This window comes from Tupaia chinensis, unplaced genomic scaffold, assembly GCF_000334495.1.
Source record: "Tupaia chinensis unplaced genomic scaffold, TupChi_1.0 Scaffold000020_1, whole genome shotgun sequence".
Classification (NCBI taxonomy): domain Eukaryota; kingdom Metazoa; phylum Chordata; class Mammalia; order Scandentia; family Tupaiidae; genus Tupaia; species Tupaia belangeri.
Window position 1 is genome coordinate 403966 of NW_006159450.1, and position 19357 is coordinate 423322.

The 19357-nt window shown below is 61.1% G+C and overlaps 1 protein-coding gene across 3 annotated transcripts in view; it reads left to right on the forward strand.

Moving 5' to 3' along the window:
* The window catches only part of CEP72 (centrosomal protein 72), a 25698-nt gene extending 6356 nt beyond the window's left edge, over positions 1-19342 (forward strand). The window contains exons 4-12 of one of the 3 annotated variants that reach the window (XM_027770292.1): positions 896-1004; positions 5148-5323; positions 7600-7803; positions 8698-8993; positions 10012-10147; positions 11454-11614; positions 13788-13914; positions 16596-16707; positions 18486-19342. In XM_027770292.1, coding sequence (XP_027626093.1) covers positions 896-1004; positions 5148-5323; positions 7600-7803; positions 8698-8993; positions 10012-10147; positions 11454-11614; positions 13788-13914; positions 16596-16707; positions 18486-18651 — 1487 coding nt within the window. In that variant the 3' untranslated portion in view covers positions 18652-19342. The other 2 variants (XM_014586341.2, XM_027770294.1) reach the window with 2 other exon arrangements.
* Positions 19343-19357: the final 15 nt, after the last annotated feature.

Genomic DNA, 19357 nt, shown 5'->3' on the forward strand with positions numbered 1-19357 from the left:
GTCACTGGACCCCCATGTGGCCCACTTTGGTTTGAGTTCATACCTCGTGGCTTAAAACTCACTCTTGCACAGCGAGCTCCAAACCTGGCCCTCTGGACCTCGGAGGTCACCAAGATAAAAGGTCAACAGGACGGACCCTGCCCCGCTGCAGCCGCCCCAGGCAGGCTTGCTTTCTGCAGCTGGAGGCGCCCCTCCGCCTTTCGGAAAACTCACTTGCAGGTGTCGATTTTAAGTAAACAGCTGCCGAGAGGCAAGTGTGGCTTTGGTGTGGGCCTGTCCTGAGAGGTCTATGTGGCTTCACGCTGACCCTCGTGGACTGGCTGGCGGAGGGCAGGCCCTGCTTCAGCTCCTTCCCCGCTGTCTGTCCCATGCTGGGCCCCGGCTGCGCACGTGAGCCCACTTCGTCCCTCCGGGGCCCCAGGAGATGGGCGCTGCTTTGGCTTCAGTCTGCAGATGAGGTGGGTGGGGCCAGAGCCTTGCGAGTGGGCGTCTGCCGCACTGGGGCCATTGTGTCTGGCGGAGACAATCTCTGCCCCGAGGGGACGGGATGACTGACCATGTAGTCTTCACCGTGTATATCTGACGTCAGTGACCTTCTTATGCATCGTGGAGGGGTTGTGGGGGGCTGGAGAGGGCAGCCTTTCGGTGTGAGACGCCCGCATCCCTCTTGTTTCATCCCGTCCTATGGCGGCTGGAGCTCTCGGCCGGGCGGACGCTCCTGTGGACGCTCCTGGCGGAACTCTCAGCTACACATGGACGTGTGTGTGTGAGAGGGTGGCCTCCTGGGAGCCTGGCCGGGCTGCCCCTGCTGAGCTGGGTGGCTCCAGGGGCCTCTCCCCGTCGAGGACATCACCCAGCCTGCGGCCGCCTGCTACCTGTGCCGTTTTCTCCCCAGATGATCGTCCTGTGAGAGAAAGTGAGCGGAAGGCTTCGCAGCTGCATTTTGCATCAGAGGACTCCCTCGACACCAAAGAGAGCTGTCTGGCCGCCGTGGGAGTTGGCAGGTGCGGACAGAAGTGGCGCTGAGGAGATGCGGTTCTCGGGTAGCCTGTTGCCAGTAGGAGCCACGATCTTGAACTTTTGTCCGCACATGGCAGAGGGGACCACCAGGGGTGCTCCAGGGTCTCTTAAATTTACTGTAAGGCACATGGGCTCATTCATCCGAGAGAGACAGAGAAAGCGAGAGCGAGAGCGCACCCCGGTGGGGGGTGATGGCTAGCTGCAGTCCTCCTTTCTCTTCTCGGCCTCTCGGGACTTGGGCATGCATGCACGTGCTCCTGGTGTGCTTTTGAAGCCACCGGGTCCTGGAGTCAAACCACACAGTGGCCGTGCGGGGTCCAGCCATCTTCACCACCACAGCTAGCCCTCGGGCTCCCTCCTGACCCGACTGCCACCTGAAGGCCTAGCCACTGACACTCACTTCAGCGAGGATCTCAGCCTGTTTCAGGGACACGTCGTCGTGTATCTTAGAGCAGGTTTAGGGTTACGAGAACACTGAGCAGAAAGTACTCTTTCATCCCCTCCCCCTCAGTCCGCGCCCCCATTAGCATCTTTTCCTCTTCCACTGACACACGCAGTATCACACTCATGGACCGGATGCACGGACTCCTTCCCCACACGCCAAGCAGCTCTGCCCTCTGTCCTCTAATCGCACTCACCCGGTCCCGCAGGCTGAGGGCTGGTCTCAGACTGCCCCGCTGACACGGTCACAGGTAGCGGGCTGTCGCCTGCACTTCTGACCAGCCAGCTCAACTCTCGGGACCAGCACATGGCGTGATGGCCTCTCATGTACAACCATGTTTCGAGTTCCAGACCCCAGCATCTTAATACTCACGCCGGGCGCGTGTGCGTGTGCGTGTGTCCAACATCCCAAGAGGAGAATGGAGGAGAAGGGATTGCGGCGTCCACAGGGGATAAAAAATAAAAAACTATTTCCATCTGTGATCTTCACTGACCAAGGCAGACCTCTCTATTTTGGTGTGTTTGTTTCTTCCTTCAGCTGCAGCCTTGGGTCCCTGCATAGCTCCGAGGTTATGGGCTTCATAGTTGCTGTTGATGCCTATCGTGGGGCATGTGTGCACTGAGTCCAGCACAGTGGCCATTCACCCTCTCGGCCCTGTGAGCATCATGTTCTCATTCCCCAAAGGAGCTAGGGGTCCAACACCGATCTGAAGCCGTGGCCTCACAGATGCCATTAAACACAAGGTTTTCAGACCTGAAATATGGAAACAGTGGCAATTGGCAGATGAAACCACAAGAGAAGAGGCCCGTGCTCTGCCAGGTCCTACCGAGTGATTTTCAGACTTCAGCTCACTCTGGTGTCCGGAGCTTCTCTGTGAGCACAGCGCCTACTGTTACCACACAGAGCCCAGCTCACGCCAGCATGCGAGAATCGGGGCGGAGCCGCCGGCGGGGGCGGGGCGGGGCGGCCTGTGGGTTGACTTTATGGTGCCTTGAAGTCTTTGCTATGCTGTTCTTTTTTTTTTCCATTCTGTTTTCTTCCTGTTCCTTGGACTGAAAAATTTCAGCCGCCTATCCTCAGGTTTACTAAACCTCCTGCTGCTCAGACCTTCCACAGAGCACTTCCGGGAAGTCTTCGTCTCAGCGTGCTTTTCTGGTCTGCTGTTCCTACTGTTTCTGACTATTTTTACATTTTCTGTCTCATCATCCGTTTCTCTGTTTTGTGAGAAATGTTGTCATGTTCTGGTTCTTTGGACATGATTTTCTCTAGGTGGTGAGCATATTTGTAATTGCTGAAAAGTTCTTTGGACAGTGTAATACTTGGACTTCGTCAGACAAAGTTTCTGCTGTTCCCTTCCCCTCTCTCCCTGTGCACGGTCCATGTCTCTCTGTCTCTTTGTGCCCTCTCCATTCTGTGGGTAACTGGGTATTCTGAACATTGCAGTGTGGCAGCTCTGGAGATCAACTTCTCCTGGTTCCCATCTGGACCAAAATATCAGCCCATCTCTGCTGGAGTTGGGGGCAGCCCCTGACACTCAGTGGGCAGCACCCGCCTCTGCTCCAGCCTGACCCCTGGCCCTTGCAGAGCCCCCAGGTCCCCCCTGACCTGCGCACAGCCTCCAAGCCCCTGGAGCTAGTGGGCGCTTCCCTAAGCCTTTGGAAGACTCCAGGCTTTTCTTCTAGTTCCTTCCAGACCGAGTACTTATCAGACAGGCCAAGTACCCATGTACCCATCAGGTAGGCCGAGTACCCACCAGGCAGGCTGAGTACCCGAGTACCCATTAGACAGGCCAAGTACCCATCAGACAGGTTGAGTACCCAAGTACCCATCAGGTAGACCAAGTACCTGTGTCCCCTTCAGGCAGGCCAGGTACCCATGAGGCAAGCCACGCACCCGTCAGGGAGGCTGAGTACTTGTGTACCCATCAGGCAGGCCAAGCCCCCATCCGACAAACCGAGTACCCATCAGGCAGGCCACGCACCCATCAGGCAAGCCAAGTACCTGTCAGACAGACCAAGTACCCAAGTACCCAAGTACCCGCAGCAGCTGGGCAGTGACCATCGGAGCATCACCCTGTGAGGTGTCAGCCCCTCGCCTCTGCAGCTGTCAGGGTTCCCAACCGTGAAGTCGGGGAAATGCTGCTAGCCCTGTGCTCCCATCCAGGGCGATCAGAATGCGCTGATTGCAGGTTCTGTGGACAGGGTGCTGTGGCTCTAGCCCTGGGTGCGGAAGTTCTAATGCAGGCTGTTCGTGGTTGGCTGTGGGGGCGGGACAGGAGGGGCCTGTGCAGGCTGGAGCAGTGCTGTCACTGTCCTCATTGAAACGGCTGCTCCTCTTGGGCAGCTGCTTCCTGGGTTCTGTGAGCCTTCGGTTAATCTTTAGAGTTCCACTGAAGACACCTCTGACATTTTTCTCCCTGTTGTCATTGCTGTTGAGGAGGGGCAGAGTTTAGAGGTCCTTTCTCGGCCATTCTTGCTGACAGTACTGAGTACATTTTTAGTTTCTGATTTATAGGACTGTTTCAGGTTTCTTTTGTTTTTTGACAGAACATGCATGAGAAAAAATATAAACATTGCTATTCAGTGTGGTCGGGCATGGAGAACTGTAGTCAGCAGACGTGTCACTAACTCCTGGACTCACTCACTTTGTGGTATGATTGTGGCAGATGTGGAGACGAAGTGTGTGTCGCCTTCCCTGCCCCGCCCACCTGTCCTCGGAGCTGGCAGCGGCCCCTGGACGTGGACTCCCCACTCGCCTTCGTGCGTGTAGACGGGCTGTTTTATGGGAAATGGCTGTTCAGGCCACACAGGGCTCTCCGTGTCCAGATTGTTAGGATGTAGCACATTTGACATCGACGTGATAGTGAACGTGTGAGGTGAGGTACACACAGGGTTTGCTTTGGGAACGTTCGGAGTCACCCTGTTGGTGTGTCGGTGCTTTCCTTGGGAGCACCCCACTTGGATGGCCACCAGGGTCTGTGCTGGGAGAGGACTCCTGCAGAGCCTTGTGAGCGTTGAGGCCTCAGGAGCACAGTCCCTGGTGCGGGAGGCGCGGCCGGCATTCCGGCATCCCCATGTTGCAGTCAGGGTGAGGACACCTGCCCTGAACATAAACAGAGGCATCTGGAACCTCACAGCCTGTGACCTTTCTCTTAAGCCGGAGGTTGTGAGGGTACGTGTGTGTGCACAGGAACTTGAGAGTAGGAGTGAGGGTGCAGCCACAAGGGCGGCCATGCTGTGGCTTGGGTGCATGTGTACCTGGCTGTTTTTAAGTTGCCAAGGCCAGGACTTGAACCCTGAGGGGCCACGTGGGGTCCCGTTTCCTCTGTGTGGTGTTTAACGGTGGAGCCACAGGGCCAGCCCTCCTTTCACTTCTTGACCACCTGTGTCCCTTGTGGATATGCTAAAAGGGGCAGGTTGGATTTCCATCTTCTGGGAGGTCTCAGCACAGAGGAGTTTTCCAGAACACCCTTTGTAGCCATGCTGGTGGGGTGGCCTAACATGCTGTCTACACCAGTTGCTCGTGCGAGTCCTCTGGGGGCACTGTGGTTTGGTAATCAGACCCCCGTCCTGCAGTTGGACCTGGCCTCCTCTCACAGGCCTGGCGGGCGTTTCTCTTCCCAGGGTCTGGTGGCCAGAGTAGACTGCCACTTGGGGTGACACTGACCGCTTTGCTGTCCTTGCAGACCAGGCCACTTGAGAGGCAGGTGTGCCCACACCCCGGCCAGTGCATGCTTGGCCATGGACGCGGACGACGAGGCTGTCCTGAACCTCATCGCCGAGTGCGAGTGGGATCTCAGCAACCCTCCTGGCAGTGCAAGCTCCACGCAGGAGTGCGAGGCCGACTGCTACAGCCCCAAAGGTTTGTTGCCCAGCCCATGGTGCTGGTCCTGCGGCCGCATGGCCTGGCATGTTGGTCATCACTGGCTTCAAATGCACGGCGCAATTTCTTTTTGGAGAGGTTTTTGCTATAGGGCACGTGCACTCTCCAGACAGACAGAGACAGAAAGTGAGAAATCACCCCCCGGGGGGATGGTCACGCCACAATCCCTTCTCCTCCATCCTCCTCTCGGGATCTTGGGCACGCACGCACACGCACCCGGCATGAGTTTAAGCCACTGGGTCTGGGACTTAAACTGCAGCCGACTACGTGGGAGTGCAGTGACACAGCCATTACGCCACCTGCTCGTCCCACGCAGACTTACCTGTGAGGATAGGGTCTTGGCGAAGCCTCTGTGTCCTTTGTCCAGCTGTGGTGGGAACTGCAGGGCACACAGGAAGCACGTGTGCAGGCAGGTCTTGCTGGTGGTATCGTGAGCATGTCCCGCCCCAGATCAAGGGGAAGCGAGAAGCCCGATGCAGACAGGAAGGGCATGTCCTGGGTATGGAGAGTGCGAGGGGGAAAGCCGAAAAGTGAGAAATCACCCTCTGGCAGGGAGGGCCACACTGCAGACCCCTCCTCCAGGGTCCTCTTGAGATGGGGGGCATACACGCACATGCATGCAGTGGGGTTTCCAAGCCACCAGGTCAGGACCCAGAACCGCTGTGTCGGCCATGGGCTCCAGCACCCTGATGGTCATGCTACCTGACCGACCTCTCTTTGGGTTTACATGTGCATGTGTGCTGGGGGCCGGGGGCGCCCTGTGGCCTGGTCCCTCCACAGCACGTCCCCACTCCCCTCCATCTCCGGATGTTAGGCATGTGTGCACATAAGTCCAACATGTTGATCAAGCCTCTGGCTGTGGGACTCAAACCCCACAGTGGGCCGCGTAGGACCCAGCGCCATGGCCACCATGCTAAGCAGGGCCCGTGCTTACTTCTTACAAGAAGCTGAGCTGAAACTGCGAAGTTGGGACCTTTTGAACCAATGGCCATGTCCAAAGTCTTCCTGCCAGGGCTGAGCTTCCCCATGCCCACCCCTCAGGGACCTGCTCTCCCCTGGGACTCGCTAGTGAGCTTTGGGCCCGTAGTCCCGTTCTGTTCTGAGTTTCTGAGAGCTTTTCATGAGCACACGGGTTGAGCTGTGAGCCTCCAGATTCACCTGCGGCATGAAGACACCTGACTGGACCGAGCGCAGTCATGGGCGGGAGCCCCGCCCCCCGTCCTCCCCGGTCCTCGGTGTGGCTGGGAGCCCCCCTCTGTCCTTACCGGCTCACGACGTAGTCAGGAGCTCCCTCTGTCCTCCGCAGCCCTCGGTGTGGGCGGGAGCCCCCCCCGCCCCCCTGTCCTCCCCGGCCCTTGATGTTGCCAGTCCCTGTCATGGCATCCCACGGCTCAGCTCATATGTCCCTGAGCACGCTGACGCGTTTTGGAAATGTGTCTTCTGTAGGATGCTTCTCTTCTTCAGACCCCACCTCTTAGCTTGGAGCTGCCGTGCACACGCTGCTTAGAGACAGGCACTGCAGTCCTGTCAGTGCTGTTCCATCCCATGTTCAAGAGCGGGGCTTTCATGTTGGTGCAGCTCTCGGTTCCTTCTTGAATGGCCTGTACGTCTTGTGTCCTGTAAGCACTGTCAGGTTTTGCCTGTTTGTCACTGACCCCTGCGGTCTCGGGTGGAGACGGGCCACTTGGCAGCTGTAGCCTCGTGAGTGTGCTGTGAGTCGGTGGTCAGCCCCGAGGGCCGGTGGTCCCTGCTAGGTGTCGAGACTGTTCTCACTTCGTTGATCCTCACTTCGTTGACCCGAGTCTGTCTCGAGGACCTCCTTTCACTTTTCTAAGTTCATCCATTTTATTGAGAGAGAAGTAGGCGCCCTCACACTGTGACCCTCTCCCCAGCCTCCCAGCTGCCAGGCTCGTGGGTGCGCCAGCTCGTCTCAGGGCGACCTGGCAGCCAGGCCAGGCTCGTGCAGGGCTGCAGCTTTGCAGGGCAGCTCCACACCTGTGCCACCGCCTGGCCTGGGTTCTCTCTACAGTCTGGGAGCTGTCGTCTGCACCGCACTGTGTCCAGACCCCGGTGCTTTGCCAGGTCTCGTGGTCTGGTGTAGGCACCCCTCCACCCTCTCCTGACGGCTGCAGACCTGAGCCGGCACCTGCCGCTTCCTCAGCCCACCCAGTCACTGCCAGACTTGGTGGGTTCAATACATGCCACTTACTCATGGGAGCTGAAACACAACTTCTAATGAGACGAGACCTTTACAGTGGCTTTCAGTAAACCGGAGCCCAGATATCCGCTGAGCCCTCAGTCCATGCAGCACCAGCGTGGGGACTCCACCCAGGGCCACAGGAGAAGGAAAAGCCACCCCCGAGGGCGCTGCCCAGAGAAGACACTGCAGAACCCTTGCAGCGGGGAGCCCGAGGCCAGCTGCTTGTTCAAGCCCCGCGCCCACTTCACCCCCTACCCAGGTGAGCACACGCCCCATGCTCTGGCCGCCCAGCTCACAGCATCGTGAGCACCTGCATCCCGTGGTGTACCAGAGCCCTGCCCCAGGCGTCCAGAGCTCCCCTCTGCGGTGCCCAGGCTCACATGATCCTCTCTGCACACGCGATCCCCTTTGCGGTGCCCGTGCACACGCGAGCTCCTCTGCACACACGATCCCCTCTACGGTGCTTGTGCACATGCGATCCCTCTGCGTATACCCGTGTACATGGTGTGTACTTTGCACACTCAAGCTCCCCTGCACACGTGAGCTCCCCTGCTCATGCAAGCTCCTTTGCATGTGCTCATGCACACGTGATCTTCCCATGTGCACAGGTTTAGGGGTGACACTGCTTATAGCTTTTAAATCAAAGGTGATCAAGGCATACCATTCTGCATGTCCACATGGCGTGTGGGAACCTCCCCATGAGTGGCTTATTCATGCCTCGGGGGCAGGATGGTGGGTGGAGGCCCAGCCGGGGCAGACAGTGGCCACCTAGATTTGTGGATGGGGTGCCACTCCCCTCTGCTGTTGCCCTGGTCCTCCCCGGACCCTCGCAGCCGCTCTCGCCCCTGCCCCCACCTGGTGGCCAGTGTGGTGTCCAGGGCTGCTGCTCCTCTGCCGCCCGCAGTTTCCTGCGAGCCCTTCGAGCCGCGTGCCCGTGCTTTCCTGGTGCCCACAGACCCGAACAGACCCCGGCTCACATCCGAACTCTTCCACCCCTGGTGTGTCCACATGCCACTGTCAGGTGTGCATGGGTGTACACTCCAGCGCATGTGTGCGCTCACGGCATGTATGTGTGTGGGCGTCCACATGTGCATGTACACACACTCCTTTTCTAAAACAGCAGCACTGACCACTGAGCCCCGTTCTGTTATAGACTCTGTGATGGAGGACGTGGCCTCCTCTTCTCAGAAATCAAGTTTGTCAACATGGCAGGTGTCAGAACCTCTGCCCACGCCCGAAACATGCAGAAAGACCCGAGGGCCTGGCGGGAGAGCCCAGGAGTGCCCCAGCCACCTGGGGAGGACCAGTGGGCCCCCCAGCCCTGAGGGGAGCCTGAGCACACCACGCAGATCGGAGAGCAGAAGCGAGGGGGCTTCTTCTCGCCCTGAAGCCTCAGAGACTGACATGCAGAGCCAGTCCTGCGGCGTGAGCGCGAGTGACTGTGGAGAGGTGAGTTAGGAGGGAGGACAGGTGTGCTGGCCAGCAGGGACAGTATTGGCGCAGCAGCCCACCCTCGGCGTCTCCGGGACCCCAGAGCCAAGGCAGCTTCAACGCCCTCTGCCCTGGTGTTGCCAACAGTTTGCCGCCATGCTCCATGCGGGTTCCAGACATGGCACAGGGTGGCAGGCGGGAGAGGCTCGGCCACGCCGCTCACGAGGACCTCGTCCGTCCCCAAAGTCACAGCTCATAACTTGGCCACTAGGGCCATCAATGACCCTCTGAGGGACAGCCCTGAAGTGCATCCTGTGGTTCCGAAGGTTCATCCTGATGAGGAGCTGAGGTCCTCTCCCTCTGAGTCACCTGGAGGGACATGGTGGCCTTCCCACTGCCTCGGCAACCAGCACTGGGGTAGTCTATGGGCCACGTGGTGACACGTCTGAGCACACATGGGCCCAGGACGTACAACTGGCCCGAGCAGGGGTCGCGCGTCACTGGGTTTGGCTAAGACTCAGAGGCAGGCAGAGAGCGGGAGGGCCCCAGTGAGGAAGGGGAGGCTGGAGAGCCCAGTGGGGACCCAGGGAGCTTGATGCGGTCAGGGGAGCCGGTGGGGGCCGGGGGAACAGAGGTGGCTGGTAGGAGCAGGGCTTCCCGGTGGTTGGCTAGGCTGATGGGCCTCAAGGGGGTCCTGAGCTGCGCGAGAGGCAGAGGGAGGCGGCAGAGCGGGTGCTGGTTATTGGGGGCCCACAGCGGTTCTTGTCGGGTTTCCTGGGCTGTATGCAGAGTCCTGGGAAGGACATGCTGGCGCTTTGCCTATGCTCAAGTGGAGGGCATGTGGCCTGCCAGTCTAGACTCCACCAGGACCAATGGCACCAGGCGCAGGGCCACGGGGCGTGGGGCTGGGCTTCGTGGCAGGTGCTGCGTTGTCCCCTCTCCCCTGGGTGCTGGTGCCCAGCAACTCCCTGTGGTGAGGGCATCTGTGAGGGAGCCTGGCCCAGGACTGACAGTGTCTGCTTTGTCTCCATTGTAGCCGCCCCCAGCATGCTCGCCTGCGCGGCCCAGGAGGAAGGCTACCCCCGAGGCTGCGCTCCTGCAGGCCCTGCTCAACCTGGTGGATGGGTACTGGGGCAGCCACAGGCCCCTGCAGAGCCATGCAACTTTCCTTGGTGAGCAGGGGACAGAGAGGTGCCATCAGTCTGCTTGTTCAGGTCCTTTGACGTGCTCAGCCTGGGGCGCCATGCCGTTGTGGGACTGTTTCAGTGTTGGGTGTTTGACGAGTCCCCGTGGACAGTCCGCCCCTCATGGGCAGTGCCTTTGGGAGGTGCCACGCAGGACCGTGGCTGTGGGTCCCCACCTCCTGGTGCTATGGGGTTCAGAAAGCACCTTGTTCCCTGGTTTGCTGAAAACTGTCCACGGTGTTTGGTCCTAGCTGCTCTGGGTCCACAGCGTTCAGAGAGCTCAAGCTGCACCGGCCCGCCTGGTGCTCTCCGAGCCCGTGGCTCGTGTGCATGCCCAGTTGTGAGAGCTTCGGGGGGTGGCGGGCACAGGAGGATGACCCTTCATCGAGAGGGCGCGCCGATGCAGCAGGCTCTACCCAGTTGGTTCTCTGCGAGTTGGGGGCTGTGACCCTCAGTGTCTACTGGAGCTGGGACTTCCTGGCCCGCCCTCCCTGGCAGACCCCAGGCAGCACTGAGCTTGGTGTGGGGGCCCCACAGCCCCTCCCGCTGGGGTTGGGGTCCCCTGACTGCTCAGCCCCAGACCCTGACCCCAGGAACATGTGTCCTCTAGTCAGGCCTGTCTCGGCCTGTCCAGGCTGCCCAGGACACGCAGAACGGGGAGTCACAGAGCAGTATACCAGTCCTGCAAGCACAAGGGCACAGCGCCAGCCTCTGCTCGGCCTCCGGCGAAGGCCTCCCACGGCACCACGCTGGGAGAGATGGATGGCGGCAGGGCCCTCCATGACAGTCCCGTCTGTGATGACCCCTCCCTGCGCTCAGCTCAATCCGTGCGGAGCCTCGCGCCTCCTGGAGACCCTTCGTGCTGCTTGGCTGGCCGTGACTTCCCAGCATGGAGCTTTCAGAGACATCTGGACCCTCAGGGCTGGTGTCTGGAAGGGACCCCTGGCTCGTCCTGGGCTTGAGCTGCTCTGCCGTGGCTGGCGTTGGAGCCTGTCACTGACGTCTGCTTGGCCTGCCAGGCCAGCGGCACCCACATGCATGTTCTGACAGAGCCACAGCGGCAGTGCGCTGGCCTGTTCCCCACGTGGGGGTCCCGTTGTGTCTGTCCCCCACCGCCCCACCCTGCTGCAGCTGGACGGGAGAAACCCTTGCCGGTCAGCCTGTGCCCTCTGTGCTCGTCTGGGTTGGGCTGTGGCAGCGCTCTTGCAGTGCATCAGGGTGTCCAAGATGTAGACACAGTAACCCGGTCGGTCTCCGCTCCCAGCACAGGCCCGGCACATCCTGTCATCTGCAGGAGAGCTTGCAGCAGCCCGGGACACGGCCACAGCCGTGAGCGAGGAGCTCTGCCAGAGTCTGGAAAACGGCACCTTGCCAGGCCACCCTGCCGAGCTGCAGCAGCACTCCAGGCAGACGGCCGACATGCTGGCGGCACTCAGCAGCACGCGTGGGGAGATGGTGAGCACGGGTGCGTGGGCGCGGCTCACCCGGGACACGCTTGGCGGCTGCTCGTGCCCCCGCCTTCTCCTCAGGGCCACAGGGCCAAACCACAGGACCCCTGTCTGTAGGGTGCTGCCTGACCCTGTCCTCACGCCCGCTTGCCCCCAGCCCCTTGGCCTTCTCTTCTGGGGAGGGCTGTGGGGATGCCGTGCTGGGGTAGACACAGGCCCAGGCCCCAGGCCTCCAGATTGATGAGAGAGTCCCGACTCGCCGGCCCTGAGGTCCCTGTGGTCCCTGCCTGCCTTCCAGGCCAGCCGTGTTGTCCTGTTCATGCTAGGGGCCTCTGTCACCAGGTGGCGCCCCAGGGCAGTGGGAGCCCTCCTGCCTGGACCTCGCAGCCCGCTGGCCGGGGCTTCACTGTTTGGAGTCAGCATGGACAGGTTGCCTTACGTGGTCCGAGGCTGGGCAGGTTCCTTACCCCCGTGTCAGCGATTATTCTGCGTATCAGGTTACCCCAAATGAGCGGCTTAAAGCACACCTTGGCCCACCTTGGTGAGGCAGTCACCAACCACTCGGGAGGTGGAGGCCGCACAGGAAGCCTAGGTCCAGTTCCTGGGCTGACCCAAGCATACTCGGCCTGGGGGTGCACACCCGTGACCCCAGCTCATCGGGGCTGGGGCTGGGGCAGGAGAGTGTCTGCGCAGCCTCAGGGTCACAGCAGTGGCAGTTCAGGGTCCACCCCAGGTCGACCTGCGTGAGTTCTGCGTGTGTACCGTGGTCCTGGCTGCCAGGAGGCTGGGGGCATTGTGGCACTTCTCTCTCTGTGTATCTCTTTGTGTCTCTCTGTCTCGTTCATAAAGGAAGCACAGGTACTGCCTCCCGTGTCTGAGGGTCAGGCCTCAGGGTGGCCCAGTTGGCCACAAGCACTGCAGGCCGGGCTGCTGTCTCAGCTGAAGACCTGACAGGCCAGTTCACTTCCAGGCTTGCTCACGGGACGACACGGGCTGAAGGGTTCCCCGGAGGGAGGCCAGGTCACGACCTGACTGAGAGTGACGTCTCATCCCCTCACAGAGCCCTGTGGCCACCCGGAGGGAGGGAGCGCGTGCACAGCTGGGGTGACCGGGCCTCACATCTGCCCACCCGTGCCCTCTGCTCACCTGTCACCTCCCTTGTGAGCGGGGAGCTAGAAAACCACAGGGTTGCTGGGAGACGCCGAAGCTGTACAACAGGGTGTCCGTGTCAGGGACCCGCCATGTCAGAGATCCCGCCTGGCTCTGTCCTAGGGAAGAGCAGTGGGCCATGCAGGCCGCCTATGCTGGCCAGGCGAGCCCTGTCCCCTGGTGGGCCTCCTGGCACGGTGAGCCCTGGCTGGATCCCGAGGGGCTTGGCACGGCCTGCTGACGAGACCATGGCGGCTCCTGTCGGGCGTGTGCAGACGTGAGGGTGCACTCGTCCCCCTGCTGAGTGGGCAGACAGCCCGATACTGTGGTATGGGTGCCCTGCACCCCTGCAGCCTGACCACCCTAGGTGAGGAGTGGTGTCACGGGGACCCCCAGAGAGGAGGGTGCTGCTTTCCCCGGAGAATGTTATCCCACAGCGTCTTCCTGCGTCCTCAGAGTGAGGCTGCTCACCCCAGGGCTGGTGCACTGAGGCTGTGTGTGTGGCCCTGGGAGTGGGGTGGAGGCCCCTGACCTCTGACCTCGCCACCCTTAGTGCCACGGTCTGGACTCCAGGCTCACCCTATCTTCCAGGGCTTTCTGTATAGCCTGAGCTCCTCAGAGAATGTCATAGACTGACCTCAGAGGAGGCCTGGGGTGAAGAATTTGGAAAGACACAGTCTGGGATCCCACGTCGGCTTCCACCACCTGACATGGGGTGCCAAGGGCTCATGGGCAGGAGGACTCGGGCCCTCCCTGCGCCATGTGCCCTGGGGTCGCAGTGCCCGAGACGGGGAGTGCCTTAGGTGGAGGCCGCTATGGTGCCGGGACCTCAGGAGGGCCTGAGCCCGGCTCCCACCTGTGAGGGACCTCTCCCGAGCGCCTCGTCTGCAGCCGGGGCGCGGAGGCAGGGCCTGGCTGGCAGGTGCGAGTGGAAGCCGGGGCCTGTGGGATTGTCCACGATTGCATTTCGTTTTCTGTACGCATTTGACCAAGTCAGACTTCATTTTAAGTGGATTTCTCTGTTTCCTTAGGATGACTTGAGACAGCACTTAGACAGATCTTCGGAGGAGAGTAGTAGCCTGCGGTCCCTTCTCAGCAGCATGAAGGCGGAAGTGCAGACCACAGGCACCACCACCGCCTTACGGGCTGAGATCACGGGTGAGCGGTGGGCGCCAAGGGGTCTCCGGGGAGGTGCGTGTGCCCGGTGTGTGAGGGCGGGCGTGGTCTCACCCCTGTGCCCGGTGTGCGAGGGCGGGCGTTGTCTCACCCCTGTGCCCGGTGTGCGAGGGCGGGCGTTGTCTCACCCCTGTGCCCGGTGTGCGAGGGCGGCTGGTCTCACGCCTGATGCCGGGGTGCGAGGGCGGTCGTTGTCTCACCCCTGTGCCCGGTGTGTGAGGGCGGGCGTGGTCTCACCCCTGTGCCCAGTGTGCGAGGGCGGGCGTGGTCTCACCCCTGTGCCCGGTGTGTGAGGGTGGGCATTGTCGCATGCCGAACACCCTGCAGCACTTCTCAGGCCGAGCCCTGCCTCTCTGGCACTGGTGGTGCAGCCGGCCCGGCACAGCCCATGGTGTGTGGAGGGGGCTGAGCCGGGAAGGACAGGGCCCGGGCCTGCCCCTGTGGCAGATGGACACTTCCCCCACAGGCGGCCTGTGGCAGCTCTCTCTGGGGTCCGTGACCTCCCTGCCTGGGTCATTTTCCTGCCCATCCCCACTCCTTGTGGCTCTGTTCCCCGGTCCCACACAAGCGTGGCCATGCTCCTCAATCGGACACCTGGCTTCTAGTGGGCCTGTGCCCAGGCTAACCCCGGGTGTGGAGCCGGCGTCTCGCCTACGCTCAGGGTCAGGCTTTTCTTCAGGGCAGCCTCAGTGTCCTGGGGCCTGGGAGCCCCCTGCCTTCCGTGGGAAGTACCGGCCCCGGTGACGGCCATGCGTCTCAGTCAGCGCTCTTTGTGGGCTAACATTTGACTGAATTTCCCTCTCCGACTCCAGTCCCTCTGTCGCATGTACTCATCCCTGCCTCCTGACATGGCTTTCCCATCTGGGGTGCCCTTCCCCGGGGCACCTCCTTGTGGGCTGTCCTCCGTGTCACGCCGTCCTGTCTGCCACGGCACTCCACGGTCTGTGCTGGCCCTCGCCGTCCGTGGCTGCTCGGAGATGTCTGTGCTCCTGCATCTGTAGGAGGCCGGGTCAGGTCAGTTTTCTGACCATGGATTAAAATGGCCTTTGAGGGATTTGCAGCCCTGCCCGCCCCTCTCTTCTCGGGTGCCCTGTTCTGCTTGACCTTGACCCTGCCGGCTGTTTCTCTGCAATGGGGCTCCCATTCCAGAAGGGACTCTGGTCAGCTTCAAGGGGTCATGAGGTCACTGCAGCCCCCCAGGCCTGTGTGGGATCCCTCTAGAGGGCAGACCCCACCTGTGTGTCTGGGTTCCCTAGGGGCTCACCAGGGTTTCCCTGGGGCTTTCCCACCCTCGGGATGATCTCCTCTTTAAATTCCCCACTTGACAGCATTCTGGGGAAGGGCTGTGGCCCCATGGTTTTGGGTCCTCCCAGAATCCACATGTTAGTCAAACCCCAGGAGTAGCCAGACAGGAGGACCAGAGCCCCCGCTGACTGTGTCTCAGCCCACCAGGCGCAGGGCGAGGTGTTGGGCATGGGGTCTGCTCGCTGCCTCGGCACCAGGGGCTGCAAGGTGGTCTGTGGGCTCTGGTTCCCCCTGGTGTTCCCCTTGGGGGTCCTCCCGGGGTTCCCCTTGAGGGTCCTCCTGGGGTTCCCCTCGGAGGTCCTCCCAGGGCTCCTCTGGGGGTCCCCTTAGGGGTTCCTCCTGGGGTTCCCCTGGGGTTCGCCTGGGGTCCCCGGGGAGCCACGTCCCACAGCCCCCTCCGAGTCCCTCGCTCACGTGGTCGAGGGGGAGTCTGACGTTCAGAGTGGCGTCCCTGCTGCTCCTCCGTGGCAGGAAGACTCTGGCGCCCGTGTCCTCGCTGTCCTTTGTCTTTGCCTTCCTGCCCTGGCACTCGTCCCGGGGGCTGTCTAGTTCTCTGCCGTCTGTCGGACTGTAGGGTCACTGTCTCCCCTGCTCAGATGTGGGAGCAGCGTGCACTGGCCCTTCCCTCCTGAGTCGGAAACCAAGCGTGACTATGGTGGGACTGCGAGGTGTGACTGTAAGGTGTGACCATCCCACGAGACCATGAGGCTTGATGGCGTGCAGATGGAGCGGAGTCAGGGCACTTGGGGACACTCAGCTGCCACGGGCCGCTCAGGGCTTCTCCCAAGCCCTTCCCCGGGGCAGTTTGCTTCCTGGGGAAGAGAAGCCCCACATCGCTGGACCCCTCAGAGGGAACCTGCAGCCACAGCGGGCCCACGTCCCTGGCTCTGCCTTCCACACAGGCGTGGGTGTGTGGCTCCTCAGGGTCAGCCCCCACCCAGGAGCGGAGCCGTGGCTGGCCCTGGTGGAGACAGCAGATGGTCGAGGAGGGGCCTCAGCCCCTGTCTCTGAGTCTTCTGTGAAACTCATCTTTTTCAAGTGGTATTATTTTTTTAGCCCAGACCCAGGTTCAGTGTTCATTTTCCGAACTTACAAATGAGCATCACACGTGTGCGGGCTGGCAGGTAACATGGAGGCCAACATCCTGGATCCTACATTGGCTGACTGTGGTTCGAGTCCCAGACTAGGGCCTTGAAGAACACCTACACATGTGCCCAAAGTCCCAGGAGGAGAGTGGAGGGCCAGGGCCTGTGGCATGGCATGGCCATCCCCTTGGGGGAGTGATTTCTCACTTTCAGGAGAAAAAAAAACAAAAGGAAAGAAAGAAAGAAAAAAGAACGCTCCGTGTCTCCTGCCAGGACTCGAGACAAGCGTGAAGCAACTCTCCAGCGAGATCGCGGAGCTGAGGCAGCACCTGCAGCACTACGACCAGATCCAGGAGCTCACCCGGATGCTGCAGGAGAGCCACAGGTGCTTGGCGGCAGCGTGGGCAGCCCCGGCTGGGGACAGGTGCCCCGCGGGTGCGCACAGACACTGTGAACTCCCCTCTGAGCAGCCTGCGCCACGTGACTGAGAGGCGGGACCGTGAGGTGTGACTGTGAGGTGTGCCGTCAGGCGTGACCTATGAGGCATGACCGTGAGGTGTAGCCATCAGTCGTGATCTGTGCAGTGTGACTGTGAGGTGTGACTGAGCCGTGACCCTGAGGTGTGACCTGTGCAGTGTGACCAGGAGGCGGGACCGGGAGGGGAGGGGAGGGGAGGGGAGGGGAGGTGGCGCAAGAAGGCGCGGGGGCGCAAGAAGGTGAGGTGGCGGGTGGTACATGCCGGGGCGGCGCTCGCTGGGAGAAGTCGGCAGACCCTCTGCCCTGGGTCTAAGAGCCGCGTGCTAAGACAGGGCAGCAGGGTCAAGCGGGGGCCGCCTCAGGAGGTGTTAGCTGCTGGGCAGCGGGCCTCAGTCGGACTCCCCGCCTTGTCCCTCCGCCCTCTCTCCCTCGGCGGAGACCCCTCAGCAGAGACCCCGTGCCTCCCTGACTTGGGTGCAGTCTGGCTGTGGGAGCCACCAGGCTCGGGCCCTTCAGGGCCACCGACCGTGGGGCCGTCATGGCTGCCAAGGGGGCAGGGAGAGAAGGGCTTGACCGTGCCAGGGGCAGGGAGGCCAGGCCAGACCGGATTGCTCCCAGGAACCCCGTGGCAGGTCCAGGTGGGCGGGTGTGCCCCGAGCTCAGCCCCTCACCGATCCTGCTGCCTGTGCGTGCTCAGCCTGTGCCCAGGTGCTACGTCGGAGCCCGGCAAGCGGCCCGCCTACACAGTGGTGTGCCGTGGGTGGCCGTCTTGGTGGGGAAGGTGGCAGAGGCCAGCGTGGCCCTGCCTGGTCTCACACTGGTGGCACCACATGTGTGGAAGTCATTACCGACTGGTAGGCTGTGCAGCTCGGATGTCACAGGCTCAGTGAAGCACAACGGCACTTTTAGAATTACTTTATTTCATTTTAATTATTATTATTGTTTAATTTGACTCAGAGTGGGGGTGGTGTGAAAGCAAGCCACCAGGACCAGGACCGAACCACACTTGGCCGACTGGGAGTCCTCCCGCCGACCTCACAGTGGCACTTTCTAAGGAGCCCATCTCCAATAACGTGGTTAACGAGGTTGACGAGGGCCTACAGTTACTATTACCCTGTCGTAATTGACGGGAACGAGGGTGCTGCTCTCTGCTCTCGGGATCCGCAAAACCGTCCTGGCCGGGTACTGGGGGGCACGCATGTCAGAAACCATCCTGGCCGGGTACTGGGGGGCACGCATGTCAGAATCCGTCCTGGCCGGGTACTGGGGGGCACGCATTTCAGAAACCGTCCTGTCGTTCATGGTGTCAGGTCAGGTCAGTGCCCTCCTGGCCTGGAAAGGAGGACAATGGGCTCCTGGGATGGCAGAAACCGTCCTGGCCGGGTACTGGGGGGCACGCATGTCAGAATCCGTCCTGGCCGGGTACTGGGGGGCACGCATTCAGCTGTCTGCTCGTTCGTTCATGGTGTCAGGTCAGGTCAGTGCCCTCCTGGCCTGGAAAGGAGGACAAAGGCAGTGCCCAGTGGAAAGTGGGAGGTGGCAGGGCCTCGGGGCGCTGGGTGGTGGGCATCCTGGGTAAATCCTGGCCTAGCTGCGGGGTCAGGGCAGCTGTGCCCAAGGCTCAGTGATGGGCTGGCCGGGCAGGACCTCAGGAAGCGTCAGCCTGTTGCTCTCCTCTGTCCCCAGCTCCCTGGTCAGCACCAACGAGCACCTGCTGCGAGAGCTGGGCCAGGCGCGGGCGCAGCACCGGGCAGAGGTGGAGCAGCTGCACTGGAGCTACCAGGAGCTCAAGAAGACCATGGCCCTGACCCTGCATGGCAGTGCCGGCCCGGGTGGCCGCCCAGCTTGCTGACCGCCAGGCAGGCCTACCCACCTACAGTCACCTCCCTGGCCCACGGACTCCCACCATGGAGGGCCTGCTGGTGGGCGCTTGCACTTGGGACCTGCAGCCCTGAGTTCTGGAGTCCCTGAGTGGCGGGTACCCAGAGCCCGTTAGTTCTTCACGGGACCCCTCGAGAGAGCTACGTACCATAGTTAAGGACTTGGTGCGTGTGATTTCTTATGTAATGAACTAACGGTGTTCTGAAAAGTTAGCTTTCTAACTGGCTGTTTATAAACTGTTTATAAACAGTTTCTCTCGATTGTTTTATTAAAGCTATGCGCCATAGTAGTTGAGGAATAAAGAAGTTCTAAGATTTACTAAAAGTAACACATAAAGATGTAGACAATATTTATAAGACTCCTTTTATGCTATTAACATATCATAGTAAGAACCGCCCCCCAAGCCTCGGCTCCTCTGCCTCACCTGAGGGTGCCGCCGCAGGTCGGGAACCCACCTTACATGGAGCTGCTTTCTGGTAAGCCCGGCGGCCTGTGCGTGCACTGTGGGGTGTGTGCATCAGCGCGGGGCTGCGGAGAGGAAGCCCGGGGAGTCCCCTCTCCTCTTGGCATTGGAGCACACGCCGCCCAGTGTGTCTTACCAGGCAGTCAGCCATGGGGATGCAGCACCGGAACCACTGTGCCGCCGGCCGGCCCACAATGGTTCAATTTAGGAAGAG